The sequence below is a fragment of the Acinonyx jubatus genome, chromosome F2 (assembly GCF_027475565.1).
Source record: "Acinonyx jubatus isolate Ajub_Pintada_27869175 chromosome F2, VMU_Ajub_asm_v1.0, whole genome shotgun sequence".
Taxonomy (NCBI): Eukaryota; Metazoa; Chordata; class Mammalia; order Carnivora; family Felidae; genus Acinonyx; species Acinonyx jubatus.
Window position 1 is genome coordinate 52,742,347 of NC_069394.1, and position 19,977 is coordinate 52,762,323.

General features: G+C 36.6%; 1 protein-coding gene and 1 long non-coding RNA gene across 3 annotated transcripts in view; one reads left to right on the forward strand and one right to left on the reverse strand.

Moving 5' to 3' along the window:
- LOC113600674 (uncharacterized) overlaps window positions 1-19,977 on the reverse strand; it is a 261,381-nt gene that overhangs the window by 84,456 nt on the left and 156,948 nt on the right. The window lies entirely within an intron of this gene.
- Window positions 14,376-18,682, forward strand: FABP4 (fatty acid binding protein 4). 2 transcript variants are annotated; one of them, XM_015080677.3, is made up of 4 exons: window positions 14,376-14,533; window positions 16,958-17,130; window positions 17,906-18,007; window positions 18,462-18,682. In XM_015080677.3, the coding sequence occupies exons 1-4, from the start codon at window positions 14,461-14,463 to the stop codon at window positions 18,510-18,512; spliced, it is 399 nt and encodes a 132-aa protein (XP_014936163.1). In that variant the 5' UTR covers window positions 14,376-14,460; the 3' UTR covers window positions 18,513-18,682. The 2 variants fall into 2 exon arrangements, with proteins under 2 accessions (XP_014936163.1, XP_053064581.1); XM_053208606.1 differs by lacking the exon at window positions 14,376-14,533 and adding an exon at window positions 15,229-15,344.

Consider the following 19,977-nt stretch of genomic DNA (forward strand, 5'->3'; position numbering starts at 1 on the left):
TGTAAGACACTTCCTAATGTTTATACACTAAAGACAATAAGCATTCTAAGAGAATTAGAATCACAGAAACTCTATCTCAGAAAAATACAACACTTCAAACCTGTTTTCTATACTTACAAATAAAGAAAATCACTTCCATTGGGAACTGTAAGTGCAAATTCTCAAGCACCCAAAAGGCACAAAAGGGGAAATGCATATTTTATAAGTTCTTGATTGGTCTTGAGAGAGTAGTTATAACCAAAGCATAGTCACTATAATTCTCCTGCCTCACTGTTTGGAAAGCATATGAAAACATGTGATTAAAAAATGTATACGCCACTTCTCTCTGACTGGAATTTGGAAAGTTTCAACCATCTCCCCTAAGCCTTGTCAAGTGAAGTTGTTCACTCATACATTTTTATTTTTTAGCAGAAGACTGAGAACACTAATGTTTGTATATAATGTTACTTTTTCTTCATTCCATCTACTCGTCTTTCCTAAACCAGGCCCTTAATAATCTTGGTTAGACAGACAGGCTCAGTCTGTCACCAAATACATGTTGAGTGACTACTGACCATCATAAATCAGGCCCTGAGTAGCATTCTGGCTCTGGGTTCTAGTAGTCAAGTTTGTGTTCTATTATCTATTTACCTCGTGCCCATGTTGACAATTTCAAATGATAAGCCTGACTGAAAGCAAAGCTTCACTTCAAACTAGTTCCACTGAAAGGAAATAGGTGATCTCATTCACTACTGGTGGGAGTTTAAAAAAGCTTATGCTCTTTATGGGGTAATTCAATAATGTGTATCAGCATTTAGAATGGGTATACCCACCGGCCCTTCAACTCTACCTCTGGGCGTTTACTCTACAGAAATATCAACACAAATAGACAAAGATTAATACGTACAAGAATGTTTACTAAAAAATTTTTAACAAAGAAAATGTTCATGAAATGTTACACTAATGAAGTTATTAGTTAAAATATAGCACACATACAAATGGAATACTTGGCGGCAGTTTTAAAAAATGAGATGTATTTTTTTATTCATTGACATGAAAAGATGACTGTGATAGATTACTAAGTGGAGATGAAAGTTATGGAAGAGCATGTATACACAACCTTGGCATATTATCCAATGTCTTTCATAAAAATTCATGTTCATATTCCATATGTTTGCTTACATGTACCTAGAAAAAATACTGAACAGATACTCATGAAATCATTAAAAGTGATGATCCAGACAGGACAATTATTTTCTCCTTTATATCCATATGATTTGTATTTTCGTATCAAGCGTAAGTTCATTTAAAACAAATGTTTATTTATTTTGAGAGAGAGCACACAAGTGGGGAAGGGGCAGAGACAGAGGGAGAGAGAGAATCCCAAGCAAGCTCCACACTCAGCATGGAGCCCGACGTGGGGCTTGATCTCACAACTGCGAGATCATGACCTGAGCTGACATCGAGAGTCAGATGCTTAATCAGCTGAGCCACCCAGGCACTCCAACCATACATTCATTTTTTTAAAATGTTTATTTATTTTTGAGAGAGAAAGAGAGAGAGACAGAGAGAGAATGAGAGCAGGGGAGGGGCAGAGAGAGAGGAAGACACAGAACTGGAGGCAGGCTACAGACTCTGAGCTATCAGCACAGAGTTCAATGTGGGGCTTGAACTCGTGAACCATGAGATCATGACCTAAGCTGAAGTCAGACCATTAACTGACTACCCAGGTGCCCCAAGCATACATCCATTTTTAAAGAACATTAAAAATATTTCCATTTGTGGAAGAAAATTTTCCACCGTGAGAGGAAGAGCATTCACATAGTATCATCTCTTTAGAAAAACATTCTTGTTCTGAATCACGAATATCGAGAAAACTTATTTTGAATTTCATGAATTTCTACGGTCTCAAGACTAAACTTGCATTTCAAAATCGTTGCTGGAGAAATCGCGACCTTTTGAGAGTTCTAAAATCAAAGATAACTGTGAATAAGGCTATTCTGCATTAGAGAAAATTTACCAGTTCTTTCCAGCCCAGACTCACTATCCCCAAGTGTGTATCCCCCAAGTATCTGGGATACTATATCACTACTGCTACTAATATCACACCCACCACCACCATTACTCGCTGCCACATATTGAGTGAGGTACATGTTAGGCAACATATTCAAAGAAATGCTAGGCAACATGGAAAACACTTGACGTCAAGACCGCAAATTGAAACAATACCATAAAATATAGCTTTCCAATTTTACACATGAGAAAGCTGAGTGCTACAGAAATTAATTAGATTGCCAAAGTCCACAAGCCAGTGAACAGTGGAAACAGAATTTCAGTGTGTCTTAAATTCAGAACCTGTGGACCTTTTCATTATATAATACCGCTTACGTGGCAGCCATGAAGATGTCATAGGTATGTTGGTGTTCACTGAATAAATATTTAAAAATAGTGACAGAATTATAAGGAATGATAGTATCTTTAAAGCATAAAATTGTTATCAAGAATCCTGTAGCAGGGGTAATAATCTCTAGATTTGGAGAATCTTGGCAAGCCACTAAACGAGTGCAGGAATGCACATTTCACCCAGTGAGAGAGGATTTTCGTCAAGAGGGAAGTTCACACCCAGATGGCAAATATAGTTCACAGATGCCTGACATTTGTACTTTCTCACTCGATCAGAGTTCACTGGGGAGAAGTCCCACAGCAAAAGTGCCTCCCAGAAAGAATACTCAGTGCCTCCTGTAATCAAACTGGTTTCTGGCTGAGCTGCTCCTGTTCTGTCTCTCTGGCAGCATCAAGTCACAGTTCATGCCTATTGTGGCGTCTGCCAGGGCCTGGTATTTTCATTCTACCCCATGGTTTTCGTTTTGTCTACAACGCTGGCGGGCCCAAGTGTTCATCCTGAGCATCCTGTTTCTCTTTTCTTTTTTCCCTCTTCCATACTCTCTCTTTGCTTTATTCTTTTTCTCCTCCCTCCTTCTCCCTGACCTCTTCCTTCTCTCTTTTAAACATTATTTCTTAAGGGCTTACTAAAGCAGCAACTGTGCCTACTGTCCGCCAGAGCCACTCTGACTGCATGGTCTCTCTTCTCCAAAAAGTTCACGGTTCTCGTGTGTCTGCCCTGCTTGTCTTACTCACTTTTATACCACAGCATCCACCACAGTGGCTGGCACTTATTAGACATGTAACAAACATGTAGCTGAATACCTTCTTTGCGTTGAATTCAATTTATGTAATTGAAGTCACACAATATGTGTGCAATTTTTAAAAGCATATAAAATGTCAGTGGGGTGAGACTGGTAAAAGTAAGGTCATGAACAGAAGTTTGGAAGAGACAGGATGTGCTCAGTCCTTGTGGGTTGAAAAGAGTTCTTATAAGCACAGTAGCACTTTATATACTAATACAACTTGAGGAGCACAGATGGGTTCTTTTGTTCTACTGTATATTTCCTACATCTGAAGATTTACCCTTGACTCGGTCAAAAATAATTTCAAGGGGTTAATCAAGATCTATTTTTTAACAAATGCAAATACTTCTAGTAATATTACAATATTATCTGTTATTTAAATGAATCTGATTGATTGCCTCTCAATTCAACCATACAGTACAATACAGAACTTCCACAACATACAGAATGGTATTCCTCAGGTATCCAAGGACAGATGATATATCACCCCTAAGTAGCTTATAGCCAGGAATTAAAAGGGGAATAACTTAATGTTAAGTGAACATGAAGAAGAGAACAAGCTTGGTGTATGTGTATGTGTGTGTGCATGTCTGTGCGCACGCACATGCGTGCAAGTGTTTCTGTCTGTCCTCCTGGACATTTTCTTAGTGATATCTTCTTTTATTTTTATTTAAAAAGTTTTTTTTAATGTTTATTTATTTTTTGAGAGAGAGAGAGAGACAGAGTGTGAGCGGAGGAGGGGCAGAGAGAGAAAGGGAGACACAGAATCCGAAGCAGGCTCCAGGCTCCGAGCTGTCAGCACAGAGCCCGACGTGGGGCTTGAACACACAAGCTGTGAGATCATGACCTGAGCCGAAGTCAGACGCTTAACCGACTGAGCCACCCAGGCACCCTTTCTTTTATTTTTAAAGTGTATTTATTTATTTTGAGAGAGGGGGAGTAAGGGGGGGGGGGAGAGAGAGAGAGAGAGAGAGAGAGAGAGAGAGAGAGAGAATGTGTGTGAGCAGAGGAGGGGCAGAGATGGAGAGAGAGAATTCCAAGCAGGCCCCATGCTGTCAGCACAGAGCCCAGCGAGGGGCTTGAACTCATGAACTGTGAGATCATGACCTGAGCCAAAATTCAGATTCCGTGGCCCAACTGAGCCACTCGGGCGCCTTAGGGATATCTTCTAATATCACAACTGGTTCATTTGTACATACTTTTCTGGTTTTCTGGGTTCACTTTTTCACTTGCCTATAGTCAGTCCTTCACAATGATGCTTGCTTTATTAAATAAAGACAAAGTAGGACACATTCTCCATTCAGAAAGTGCTTTGCCAGCTCTTTAGTTGGTTCCTACTTGTACCTACTATTCTATGAACGAATAGCCCCTTTCATGAATAAGAGGGCAAATGAAGAAGTTACACAACACTCGTGAAGCCACAACACAAGTCTATAATTAGCCACCACCTTTTTAACTGATGCACATAGTCTACTGGCTTACTCACGGTTTCTAAAACCAACACTATTTGAAGTCAAAGTGTCAATGATCAGTCACTGTGAATATATACTCAATGGATGATACACAAACTAAATAGGGTAGGTAACCTTTACTTGGCCTATTAAACCTAGGATAGGAAATATAAAGCAATTCTCATATTAAATTTCCCAATAATCTGTGGGGGAGAGAACCAAATAATATATGCCTTAATTTCCTGCCAAAATTTTACATTTTTTTTTTCAACGTTTATTTATTTTTGGGACAGAGAGAGACAGAGCATGAACGGGGGAGGGGCAGAGAGAGAGGGAGACACAGAATCGGAAACAGGCTCCAGGCTCCGAGCCATCAGCCCAGAGGCTGACGCGGGGCTCGAACTCACGGACCGCGAGATCGTGACCTGGCTGAAGTCGGATGCTTAACTGACTGCGCCACCCAGGTGCCCCCCAAAATTTTACATTTAAACTCTTAACAAAATCCCCAAACATTGGTAATAATATTACATTAATATAGGAACTTTGCTTTCATAAAAGGAGAAGCTTGGCATGAACCCTTTCCTAACCTATCACACACATTCTGTGAAAACACTCCCCCTCCCGATGACTTTGGTCTCTATGCCTTATTATCCTGATATTGGCTACATTTCCTCTTCAACTTAAAAATTGTCAGAAAAAATACCTTCATTTCCTCCAAAAGAAATAAACAAAGGCAAAGTTCAGAGGGAAGCATTCCATGGAAGCTGTCCATAGTAGAGCAAAGTGCAAAGCAATCAGCCTGAACCAGAGAGGGCCTGTCCCCAGTCAACCCTGAGGGTCTGGGGCCATATTCCTAGTCTCCACATTTCCAAAGCAAAGCAAGGTTTTAGTCACTGAAGACCCCTTTTCCATGGTTCTGGGGAAAGAGTATGATCTAGTATGTGCATTTTAGTGGTGATATTTGAATATTTGTGAATAAAAGCATAGTCATTCCTGTGGGAATTCCTTTTATAATCAAAGGTACATTTTCTACCATGTACCTTGTTTACAGGGACCAGGCTCCTCCTCCAAATGGAGTTTCCTATATCTTTCCTATGTCATTTCTCCCTTTCTTCCACTGCTTTTCCATCATCTCTCTGCTGTTACCCTTGCTCAGCTCCCTATCATCCCGTAACTCGCGCCTTGTGAGGGGAAATTACATCTGCTTACGTTATCCTTTATAATATACCCTTCCTAGTACCACTACATATTTGTAAAACACAGATTTGAGCCTATGGTTTTGTTCATTTAAAACTCATACACAACCATTAAGCATGATTACATAGCCTAAACCCAAACCTCATTCCTTTTGTTATTAATGCATTAATTCAGCAAATATTTGGTGAACGAGTGAAGTACAAGGAACTTTAAGTCATGGATGGAATAAAGTTCAGGATGGTGGAGGGAGATCAGGAATGAGGAGAGACTGGGGATGGGATGAAGATACCACTTTTCTTGTTTACATTATACGCTAGTGAAAGATGCTAAAACTGAAAAAAAACTTGGGAGAGCAACAGATGCCTCTTGTACAAAAAAAAAAGCTACATTAAGATGATTGTCAAAATAAATATCTAAAAATGCTTTGTATTTTACTTTGGCCTCATTTTGGCAACTAGAATATGGAGTTAGATCATTAAGGAGAAGCAGAAATCACATCTTCTTTATTATTATATTCCCTCACCACACCTATCACAGTGCTGCGGACATAGTAGGTTTGCCAAAGAAAGCTTTTGTGAAAAACTTTTGCCAGTGTGACCGTTTAACAATGAAACAATATTTGAAAATGTAAGTAGTATAATTTCTACTACTTTTCAAGAAAGAATGACCACTAAATTTTTTGTTAATCGGAATTTTCTTCATTACACAGGGAAGACATTCTTCAAAGAATGTTGAACCCCAAGTCTTACAATGTTGAATTGCTTTTTAGTGTTAGTCCCCTTATCATATACAATCTATTCATATAGAAATCTATTGACACTGTGGTGAAAGATACTGGTTATTTGATGAGGGAACATTCCATCATCTTATTCAGGCAGCAAGATTAAGTCTTAGGAACTAAGATGAAGGTAATTTATGGAAGAACTAGGCAGTTACTTATATTCCAAGTTACACTGCAGAGTAGATGCATAAAATATGAGGTATGGGTCTTTGGATTAAATTCTGGACAGCATATGGTTCTTTGAAAAGATCAAAAAAGGGGCATCTACATGGCTTTGTCGGTTAAGTGTCCAACTCCTGATTTCGGCTCAGGTCATGATCTCACAGTTGGTGGGATTGAGCCCTGCATCAGGCTCTGTGTTGACTGCATGGAGCCTGCTTGGGATTCTCTTTCTCCTTCTCTCTCTGCCCCTCCCCTGCTAGTGCATGCTCTCTTTCACTATAAATAAACTTTAAAAAAATCAAGTAAATTGACAAAACTTTAGCCAGACTCATAAAAAAAAGAGACGTTGCAAACAAAATCAGAAATGAAAGAGGATAAGTAACAACCAATACTACAGAAATAAAAAGGATTATAAGAGATTATGAAAAATCATAAGCCAACAAATTGGACAACCTACAAAAAATGGATAAATTCCTAGAAACATAAAACCTCCCAAAATTGAATCAGGAAGAAATAGAAAATTTGAACAGTCTGATTACCAGCAACGAAATTGAATTAATAATCAAAAACTTCTAACAAAAGCAAGTCCAGAACCAGATGGCTTCCCTGGTGAATTCTACCAAACATTTAAAGAAAGCTAATACCTATTCTTCTCAAACTATTCCAAAAAATAGAAGAGGAAGGAAAACTTCCAAATTCATTCAATGAAGGCTGCATGATGCTGATACCAAAGTAGATAAAGATAATAGAAAAACAAGAGGATTACAGGTCAATATTTTTGATGAACACAGATGTAAAAATTGTCAACAAAACATTAGCAAACCAAATCCAACAATACATTAAAAAAATCATTCACCACAATCGAGTGGAATTTATTCCAGGGATGCATGGGTGGTCCAATATTTGAAAATCAATTAATGTTATACATCACATCAATAAAAGAAAGGATAAAAACCATATGATAATTTCAACTGATGAAGAAAAAGCATTTGACAAAGTACAACATCCATTTATGATTAAAAAGCCTCAACAAACTATATTTGGAAGGAATATACCTCAACATAATGAAGGTCATCTATGAAAAACCCACAGCTAACGTTATATTCAATGTGGAAAAACTGAGAGCTTTCCTCCTACAGGATAAGGATGTCTACTCTCACTACTTTTATTCAACAAAGTACTAGAAATCCTAGCCACAGTAATCAGACAAAAAAAGAAAGGAAAGGCATCCAAATTGCTAAGGAAGAAGTAAGACTTTCACTATTTGCAGATTACAGGATACCATATATAAAAAACCCAAAGACTCTACCAACAGACTACTAGAACTGATAAATAAATTCAGTAAAGTTTCAGGATACAAAATCAGTGTACATAAATCAGCTGCATTTCTATACACCAATAGTGAAGCAATAGAAAGAGAAATTAAGAACACAATCCTATTTATAATTGCACGAAAAGTAATAAAATACCTAGGAATAAAGTTAGTCAAAGAGATGAAAGACTTGTACTCTGTAAAGTATAAAACACTGATGAAAGAAATTGAAGATGAAACAAACAAATGGAAATCTATAGATTTAATGCAATCTCTATCAAAATACCAACAGCATTTTCCAGAGAACTAGAATAACCCTAAAATTTGTACAGAACCACAAAAGACCCAGATTAGCCAAAACAATCTTGAAAAAGGAAAAGCTGAAGGTACCACAATTCCAGATTTCAAGTTATACTACAAAGCTATAATAATCAAAACAGTATGATACTGACACAGAATTAGACACATAGATCAATAGAACAGGATAGAAAGCCCAGAAATAAACCCACTCTTATATGGTCAAGTAATCTTTGACAAAATAAGCAAGAATATGCAATGGGATAAAACAGTCTCTTCAACAAATGCTGTTGGGAAAACGGGACAGCTACACGCAAAAAAATGAAACTGTACCACTTTCTTAAACTATACACAAAAGTAAACTCAAAATGGATTAAAGGCCTAAATGTGAAACCTGATACCATAAAAATTCTAGACGAGAGCACAGGCAGCAATGTCTCTGACATTGGCTGTAGCAACATTTTTCTAGATATGTCTCTGGAGACAAGGAAAACAAAAGCAAAAATAAACTATTGGGACTACATCAAAATAAAAAGCTTCTGCACAGCAAAGGAGACAAGAAAACAAAAGACAACCTACTGAATGGGAGAAGATATTTGCTAATGACATATCTGAAAAGGGGTTAACATCCAAAATACAGAAAGAACTGATACAATTCCACACCCAAAAAACAAATAAGGCAATTAAAAAAGGGAAGAAGACATGAACAGACATTTCTCCAAAGAAGACCTCCAGATGGCCAACAGACACATGAAAAGATGCTCAACACCACTCATCATCAGGGAAATGCAAACCAACACTATAATGAGATATCACCACACACCTGTTAGAATAGCTAAAATCAAAAACACAAGTAAGAAATGGTGAGAATGGAAGATAAAGGAACTCTGGCATGCTGTTGATGGGAAAGCAAACTGGTGCAGCCACTGTGGAAAACAGTATGGAGGTTGCTCAAAAAATGAAAAAATAGAATTATGCTATGAATCAGTAAATCACAACTCTGGGTATTTACCAAAAAATTACAAAAACACTAATTTGAAAAGATATATGCAACCCTTTGTTTATTTCAGCATTATTTACAATAGCCAAATTATGGAAGCAGTCCAAGCGTCCATCGATAGAAGATTGGATAAAGAAGTAGTAATATATACAATGGACTATTTATTACTCAGCCATAACAAAGAATGAAATCTTGCAATTTGCAACAACGTGGATGGAGCTTAATGCTAAGCGAAATAAGTCAGTCAGAGCAAGACAAATATTACATGATTTTACTCTTTTGTGGAGTTTATGAAACAAAACAAATGAACAAAGGGAAAAAAAGAGTAAGAGAGACAGACGAAGAAACTGACTCTTAATTATAGAGAACAACCTGATGGTTACCAGAAGGGAGGTGGGTGGAGGTGGATGGGTGAAACAGGTGATGGGGGTTAAAGATTATACATCTCGTGGTGAGCACTGAGTAATGTATAGAATTGTTGAATCTCTATATTGTACACCTGAAACTAATACAACACAGTATGCTAACTATACTGGAATTAAAATAAAAATCTTATAAATAATTTCTGGAGAGCTTCCTGTTTGAAGGACATCTGTGTCTTATATGATACGTAATTTAGTGGACTTGTTCATAGAATATTAGCATTCCACAGGATGATCCATGTGGTTGGAACATAAACTAAGCTGCATGTATGCATTTATTTATTCATTCATTCATTCATTCATTCATTCATTCATTTAAAACTGAGCTGCTTTTAAAGACAACATCCCTTCATGTAACTCTGGCAAACTTATTTTATTACTCTACACAACTGAGAGCATGAAATTTTTTCATGTAGACCCAACAATCTTCTTATATGTTAATTTTTTCATGGCTCTTCAAGTTACCAAGTTCCTTTACTATAGACTACTATTTTTGTTTATATGAAATCAGTAAAGGAGTCTGTTTTTGTTTCTAGAAAATTTCAACTATGCCATTTCTCCAGTAATGATCAGACTGTAAACATGTTAACATAGGAACATGAGACTACTGGCCCATAGAAATATTCCTGAGGTAATTTTACAGGAGTGTTGCTCTACTCTCACTAACTTACTTAAGTGGGATTTCCTTCAAGCATTTTGTGGAATACTTGATTATTTGATATGCGCCAGTAAATAATCACGATAAAAGTTTCTGCCTTAACGGAGCTTAGACTCTGCTCATCAGGACCATATATCTATACTTTTGTCTTGGTTTATAGGAACATATATCTATATGTTTGTCACAGTTTAGTGTTTGGTGGTCATATTTAGGTGAAATTGTCATTAGCGAGAATGGAGCCAGAAAACTCCTGCTATTTCCTGTGTCTGGAACATCTATTGTCACATTTTTCCATGGCTGCTTTCTTCTCATCCTTTAGGCATCAGCTCGATGGTCCACTTCCTTTGACTGACCTCCCTGAACTGCCCCACCTCGTGTTGCCAACCCACAGAGCGGTCATTGCGTCAGATTACTTTGTTCTGTTTTCTCTGAAACAGCACTACCTGATGTTGGTTTATTGATCTCCTTGGATATTATCTTCCCCAGTACTAGAATGTAAGCTCTATCTGAGCAAGCAGTTGCCTGGTAAGGCTGTCCATACTGAATCCCCAGTAGCTAGCTAAGTGCCTGAAACACGTGCTGAATAAAAAAATAAACCTTGGCGTCACTATGTTACTCTAAAATAGTGCTACTCAATAGAAACATAATGTGAGCCACATATGTAATCTAAAATTTTCTAGTAGCCAGGTTAAGAATAAAAAAGAAACATTAAATTAATTAACTAAATTTAGTAATGTATATTTAACTCAATATATCTAAAATGCCATAATTTCAACATTTCATAGTTTACATAATCAGTGTAAAAGTTTTTAATGAGATATTGGTACCTCTCAATTCAGATTCTAAATTTTCTTTTGAAATGCTTGATTGACACTTAGATTTCATAAAATGTAGACATTTCTATAATTGAAAAAGTAGATTCACATACTCAGTTCCTTCCACACATATTTAAAAGTTTCCCCATAACTGTATGAGGATCATTTCTTAAATTTTAATTAAAGTTAAGTAAAATTAAAAATTCAGTTTCTGTATCATAGTGAACACATTTCAAGTATTCAAGAACTGTGTGTGACTAAAGACTCTAGTATTGGGCAGTCCATCTCTAAAAAAATGTTTAAATTGCAGTGTTAAAATACACAAGATATATATTCAAATGTAATAACCATTTCAAAATCTGTCTAAAGCAATTTGTTACTAAAAGTAAAACATTAACACATATTTTGAAAAGTAAACCATTATTCAAAGACTGGAGAAAATATTTGCAAAAGATATGTCTGATAAAGGACTATTATCCGAAATATACAAAGAACCCTTAAAACTCAACAATAAGAGAGCAAACAACCCAATTAAAAAAATGAGCCAAACACCTTAACAGACAGCTCACCAAATAAGAAATTCAGATGGCAAATAAGCATGTGAAAAGATGCTCCACATCATACATCATCAGGAGAATGCAAACTAAAACAGCAATGAGATGCCACTCCACACCTAATTAGAATGGCTAAAATCTAGACTCACTGACATCACCAAATACTAGTGAGCATATGGAACAACAGAATTCTCATTCATTGCTATTGGGAATGCAAAATGGTACAGCTACTTTGAAAATTTGGCAGTTCCTTATAAAACAAAACATGCTCTTACTGTATCATGCTCCTTGGTGTTTACCTAAAGGAGTCTAAAGCGTAGGTCTCTACAAGAACCTGCATGTGGATGTATATTGCAGCTTTATTTATAACTGACAAACTTGGAAACAACCAAGGTGTCCTTTAGTAGGTGAGTCAATAAGTAAACTACAGTATGTCCAGACAATGGAATATTTTTCAGCATTAACAAGAAATGAGCTACTAAGCCATGAAAAGACATGGAGGAAAGTTAAATGCATATTACCAAATAGAAGAAACCAATCTGCTAAGGCCACATACTGGAAAAGGCAGAACTGTGGAGACAGTAAAAAATAACAGTGATTACACAGGTTGGGAACTAAGGGATGTGGGAAAGAGATGAATAGGCAGGGCACAGAGAATTTTTAGGGCTATGAAAATACTCTGTATGATATTATAATGATGGATACATGTCATTATACTTTGTTCAAACACACAGAATGTACAACATCAAAAGTGAATCCTAAAGTGAACTATAGACTTTGGGTGATTGTGGTGTGTCAATGTAGGTTTATCGTTGGTAAAAGTGTGAGTGATGTTGATCATAGCAGAGGCTATGAAAGTGTAGGGGCAGTGGGTACATGGGAAATCTCTGTACCTTTCTCTCAATTTTGTTGTATACCTAAGAAAGTCTTTAAAAAGACAAACCAAAGCCAAAACAAAACAAAAAATCCAACTGTTATTAATTTAGAACATTGTCAAGTTATCACTGTATTAAGACGGATCGTTTTTATTTACTTATTCAGTGGGAAACAGATTAATTTATAATAGGAAGTCTGCCCGGAATGGTACATCACCCACAGTCCCTGTATCTGTGCAATAGTCCAGAGTGGATGAACATTATTACTGTGCCATTAACACATGCAACAATTAAAAATTACTATTGTAACTTGGCTTTATCAGGCCTTCATAGCAACCTGCTTGACTACAGAAAATCCTGTCCTTCATAGAATCCTCTCTCTCAGACATTTCTGGGAAGACCTCAGCGTACTTACATGGGTTGTTAATCAATCATATGCTCTGTAGGGCACACAGAGTAGTGATTCATCCTGATGCAATATTTTATTTTTTTTCTTTTCTAAAATCTGGGTATGTTCATGGGTGTTTGTTGCACATACAAACATCTTTCACCATTCTGGTATTGGGTAAGAGGAGACTGAAAGACAGAATTACTTTAGAAAAGAAATCTCATGAATTACTTACTATGTAAAAGAAGGAAATAAAATTTTGATAGTGTGACATCAACACCACTTCTGATCATTTTCAAGCAAAGCAACGCCATTTAGATCTGGATAAATTTAGAGCTTGTAATAACATCGTTCAGGAACTGGATGAATTTTCTCAGTATGGAGAGCATATTTTGGAATGGGGCCTATTTTTTAAGGCCCCAATTCTATGGGAATAAACACTATGCTCTCATTTAGGGGATGGAAGGAGTGAGGTTAAATCATTACTAATTAAGTCAACAGATTCTTGACGGATAATTTCTTTTTCATTCATGCAAAACACTTGAAACGAGAAATCTGACGTACTTTAAGATGCTATTACTTATTTTATTTTAATTGACAAGTAATTCCCGAGACAGTAGGGTCTCAAAGAGCCTTTGCAATTACTTAAGAATCTGTGAGGTCAGGGGCACCTGGGCGGTTCAGTTGGTTAAGCGTCCAACTTCGGCTCAGGTCTGATTTCACCATTCATGAGTTTGAGCCCCGTATCGGGCTCTGTGCTGACAGCTCAGAGCCTGGAGCTCGCTTCAGATTCTGTGTCTCCCTCTCTTTCTGACCCTCCCCCACTCGCACTTTGTGTCTCTCTCAAAAATAAAGAACATTAAAATATTTTTTTAATTAAAAAAATAAAAAAGAATCCATAAGTTTATTCTTACGTTCCTCAATTCAAAAGAACCACATAGTTGTAATTTTAATAGAAACTCCAGACCAGGGGGTCAAAGTTCATCTCAAGATAATTAACCTGCTCTACACCAGGATAAGTATGTATGGAAATAATAGTGGCAAATTCAATGCAGTGAACATTAAGCTGTCAAAACAGGAAAGTTGCCTGTTGAAAATATTTTGCCAGTGCTTAAAAAAATTTGTACTCTAAGTCAAATGTCCATTTGCCAGGGAGAACCAGAGTTGAGAAACTTTTATTTAAGACATGACTCAGAGGGAAAAAGGCAGAGGCTGGTAATAAAGGAAATGATCTGGTATCAATCCCCAATTGGTTATTCCTGAAATCACATGATCTGGGCATCTTTAAAAGGAATTTATCTGGACTCAAGAAGGTCATAGCACCTTCCTGACAGCTGCAGCTTTTTTCTCATCTTGAAGATAACCCTAGAAAGCTCATAAAATGTGTGATGCATTTGTGGGTACCTGGAAACTTAGCTCCAGTGAAAACTTTGATGATTACATGAAAGAAGTGGGTAAGAAAATACGTTGTAGGATGACTGGATTTATAACTTTTTCTCTGGGGAGATGGGGTTAATGCATGATTTTCACCCTGGGAGTATGGGTTAGATAGGAAATGCTGCTTTCTACATAGAGGCTATCCAAGTAGCAAGCCAGAATCATTTGTTTGTAGGAACATTCTAGACCAAAGTCACAGTGCATGCTTCCTAAAGGTGAACCAATACGACAAAGGGTCTAGCTGGAATTTTTACAGTCTATAGAAATGACAAGATTTTATTTGACTGCTGAACTGGGTTATCTTTGTGTTACTTGGCTCTTTGCCTGTTTTTCTGTCATTCTTTCTTGCATATGAAATAAATAAGACTATATTTATTTCCTAGCATTCAATAATTTTTATTTGAAACCGAAAGCACTGTATTTCTCTATTTAATGTGATTTTTAAGCAAACATATGTTAACTAATTATTTTATTTTCTCACTGTCAATTTGTTAAATTGTGTTTTTGTTTTTATGAGAACCAAAATCTTAATTTCAGACAATATGTTCCTTTGAGGGGTTAAATATTTCTTTGATTAGGAATTACATGGGATGCCATAGGATCATCAAGTAAGTCAAAAGGACGATGTTATATGTATAACGTACCCCTCCTTGATAATGGAGGCTTTTAAGCTTGTGGATTCTACTAATATTGCCAGTGTTGTGTGAATATTCCCTAGATGATTATGGTGGTGAAGCATTGGGGTACGGAGGCCGGTTCTCACTCAGACAGCTTCTACCTTGAGAGCCCCTCTCCTCATACCCCTGTGCATGATAAAGTCATACCCAGGTATAGCAATTTGAGGAGGGGTTTTTACAGGGGTTAAGATTTAATCTCTGTATCTTAAGACTTTATCTTTTTCCTAAATCATATGGTATAGTTTTTGCTTGTCTGTAACTACTACTATTTTCTTTGTTTAAAGACAGGAGGGAAATTAGGGACTTTAGCATAAGTGAGATCTAACTTTCTAGAATATCAACTAGTTGTGATTCAATAAACTAATCAGAATGCTGATTAGTGCTGATACAGAAATGTCAGGATTTGAGGCTATTTTGCTATTGAGTTTTAGAAACATTTTGCACTTTTAATACTTACATTTAAATTCTTATACCACTGTGTTTTAAAATTATAAAGTACGATGATAATGAAAGACAATAAGGTAACTCCTGAAATTAATTGCTCTAACTGATGATCAGCAAGCAGGTATTACTTTCATCAGTCAAAGAAGGACTGAATAAAGCAAGTGGAGAATGTGATTTTTCCCAAGGTCAGCCATTCTAGAATTATACTTGATGTTGCATCCTTTCATTATACTGACTCACTCCATGTATTTAAAGGTATATTTTGTAACAGGGCCAGGACTTGATGAAGCAATATCTTTCCACCTGTGGCCACTTTTCAGACAGGGCGCTAAATAAGAGCCTCAGCATCACTTGTTTTGGACAATATTTCTCTCCTTCTTACCCCCTCTTTCTAACCTTTCACATGTATAAGTAGCCTTTCACCAAAGCAGCACCTTAGGCTTATGTACATGTGTTAAAAAATTCAACACATCTATGGCTGTCATAAATTCTGTGTAACATATGCAGCGACAGCAAGTTCCCACTGTCTACATGAAGTTGCAAATTGTTCATCCCTTACCTGACACAAGAAAAGAAGTTCCTTTTTTAAAAGAGGGGTTTATACCTGAGGCGGTTGGGAGTAAAAGTATTGATTTCTAAACTTAATACAATAGTGATTTCTTAAATTTTGACATTTTCAAAATTGACTAGACCCTCTTTAACAGTTCCTATAATTTACTGGGAATAATATCACCATTCTTAGATGGTATAAATGTAGGAAACATTTTGCCTTTTGGATAAATTAACCAGAATCTTCATTTCATACTAGAGTAATTTGGGAAAGCCAAGAAAATAGGACTTGGCAGCAAATGCTACGAAATGTTTGGGTGACTTTTGTACACCCAAACAGGTTATTATTATTTTTTTTGGAAAGAGAGAAGAGAGCAAGCACTAGTGGGGGAGAGGGGCAGAGGGAGAGAGAATATGTGTGTGTGTGTATGTATGTATTCCAGAAGATTTAATCTTTTTGAAAATTAACGGTATGTCTCCTGTGGAGTCCGAAACCCAGAAGAAATTAAAATAGACTTACACTTAATCATGACATGTGTTCCTTTAAATATTAGTCTGCTTTACTTATCTGCAGCAGCTATTTAAATGAGGCTTTTAAGAAATTCACTGGTGTTCTTTTTTCCCTTTTATGCACACCCACCCACCCACCTACACCCATACACACACACACACACACACACACACACACACACACACAGTACAGCTCTAACTTAGTTAAAGCTGTGAAAGACAATTGTAAACTTGACATTTTTTTTCTTTTCCCAACTGTAGGAGTGGGCTTTGCCACTAGGAAAGTGGCTGGCATGGCCAAACCCAACATGATCATCAGTGTGAATGGGGATGTGATCACCATTAAATCAGAAAGCACCTTTAAAAATACTGAGATTTCCTTCAGACTGGGTGAAGAATTTGATGAAGTTACTGCAGATGACAGAAAAGTCAAGGTGAGAAAGAAGGAATTGGAGCAGAATAAAAAGCCTGGTTTCTAAAAGACTGTTGCCAGGGTGCCTGGGTGGCTCAGTCAGTTAAGCATCCAGCTTCAGCTCAGGTCATGATCTCAACGGTTCATGAGTTCGCATTGGGCTCTGTGCTGATAGCTCAGAGACTAGAGCCTGCTTCAGATTCTGTGTCTCCCTCTCTCCCTGCCTCTTGTGCTCTCTCAAACATAAATTTAAAAAATCAACAAATAAAAGACTGCTGCCAAGAAGAAGTCATTTTGTGTAAAAGGAGGGAAACTATTTTATCACAGGTCAAAGATCCCTGACTTCCTAGACCTAAGCCATGTTCTCTTAGATATGTATTTGGTGAATCTTCTCCTTTCTATAAAGTTGTATTTATTCTTCAAAAAAGTGATTAATAAATTTTATTTGTCACACAATATATAGAGTATTTGAAGTGAAAGAAAAATAACATTTCAGAGAATGTTTATGAAAGAGTGGAAGAAGAAAGGAAAAGATTACCTATGAGTATCATCTCAACATAAATTTATTGCCTATATTTTCTCACAGTATTATTTCAAATATGTTTGTATAATATTCTGATCATAATGTATCATTTATATGCTGTTGTTTTTACCACTCATTTTTTCATTTTAATATATTCTTACAATTTAGAATTACTCGTGACCTCAAAATATTCCTTCATTCAAAGGTGATGTATTTTTTATTTTATTTTCCTCTACCTTATACAAATGGTAATCATTTTTTATTATGCTCACAGAGCATCATAACCTTAGATGGGGGTGCCCTGGTACAGGTGCAGAAGTGGGATGGAAAATCAACCACCATAAAGAGAAAACGAGTGGATGATAAACTGGTGGTGGTGAGTATCCTCTAGTTGCTTAATTCTAGGCTCTGCTGCTTGGTCATCTTATACTCACCATTCTACCTCATCATGCTGGCTTATGTAGAAAAAAGGTGATTCCATTGGCATTATGGTTTCACTCGGGCAATTGTCCTTCATGCTTTTAAGTTCAGTCGAGGCGTGCTGTCCCTCAAGAAGCATTCTCTGACTGCTCTCAGCACACACCATATTGTATTATGCATTTCTGCTTGTATTGCTCACACACTATATAGATTGTAAAGTTCCTTGAGGGGAAGACTTGTGTTTTCTTGGTCTTTATATCTTCCTAACTTATTACATTATCAGGTATATATAGGAGCCCAGAACAAATGTTTTCAAATAAATACTGTTTCCTTCCCAATATTACAGGCAAAATAAATAAACCCATAGTTTAGTCCCATGATTGACCAAGAGTTTTTTTGTGTGTGTCTAGGAATGTATCATGAAAGGCGTCACCTCTACCAGAATTTATGAGAGAGCATAAACCAAGGGACATTGAGCTGAAGTTTGCATCGAACTCTATGACAGTCTGTTGGATATATTGTCCAAACATATATTGTTATTTTCTACTAATTAGCAAGCAACTAATTTTCCCCCAAACTGATTTTATTCAATGTGGGTATGTTCATTAAATAAAACTTCTTAGATTTAGAAGGTGATGTAATGATTTATTCTTTGTGTGGGATAATTTTTTACTCATAACCCAATGAAGGAAAGAGAAAATTGTATTTTTGCTTTATTGCTGGTATAACATGATTTTTCATAATAATCCAAGGTAAAAAATATTCATGAGTTTTCCATTTTCTTAGGTAGATGATAAATTTGCTATTATTGAATATGCAGTCCTTCTGTAACATGCCTACAGTCAAGTAACTACCTCAGAAAGACCTAAGGTAGTTTTGAATGTAGTGAAGTGGCCCACAGACAGCTGGGCCAAGTCCTGCCATTTCACACCTACCTATCCTGGAGCATTGAGAGAAAGACCATCAATACATGTTGCAGACACTATTTCTAGAATATAATTTTTAATCTGAAAAATTATTGGTAAACCAAGCTATCTCTGGAATCTCTCAAAGATTAAGTGCAAATAATCTCATAATGTTCTTTCCATAAAAGACATGACAACTTTGTAATGAGTAATGATGCAAATGTTCTTATAGTGGTTTCCAAATCTTTCTTTTTCCTCCTAGTGGAACTTTTTTATTAAATGAAGTATTGAATATGTTCTGGAACTTTTTATTCAGATAAAATCTCCATGGAATTCCCACCCCCCCCCATAGACAAAAATGATAATGAGGTTTCCCAGATAGAGGGGTGTATGTGTGTGTATGTGTGTGTGTGTGTGTGTGTGTGTGTGTGTGTGTGTGTGTTGGGGAGAGAGAGGGAGGGAGAGAGAGAAAGAGGGAGGGAGGGAGGGAGGAGGTTTCTTCTGCCTTTTGTGAAAATTTTGCAGCTGTTCGAGATATTATTGGATTTTCACGCAAATAGATTACAATTTCCATACTATATACTTATATTTTATAGTCAGCCGAAGTCTATTAATGTGCTGCAATTGATATAATTCTGTTTGTGATGTTTCCTTTAAGAATAACTCCATTATTTGTTGAGTACTTAGTTTATGCACAACACTAAGATACAAAGGGGCCAGAAGAGGTAAAGTAAGTTCCTGATCATAAGAATTTACTTTCTTTGCAAAAACAGAGTCAGACTCTTACTTTGGGCTCACTGGAGGATTGAAGACCTCAAAAGGAGAAGACTTGTACAGACTGATTAGGAAAATTCTTGAGAAACCAATATTGATTAAGCACTTACTTTGGTGCCAGGCACTTTGCATGCTCAAAATAATCCTATAAGAAGATTTTAGTATTCCTGTTCATAGATGAGGAAACTTAGGTTTAGAGTGTAAGTCTACAAAGTTAAATAGGGAATAGACATAGTATCTGAAATTC

Coding starts and splice junctions, on each gene's coding strand:
- FABP4 (XM_015080677.3), top strand. CDS start 14,461: ATGTGTGATGCATTTGTGGGTACCTGGAAACTTAGCTCCAGTGAAAAC. Junction 14,534..16,957: donor TGATTACATGAAAGAAGTGG/GTAAGAAAATAC, acceptor TCCCAACTGTAG/GAGTGGGCTTTGCCACTAGG. Junction 18,008..18,461: donor TGGATGATAAACTGGTGGTG/GTGAGTATCCTC, acceptor GTGTGTGTCTAG/GAATGTATCATGAAAGGCGT.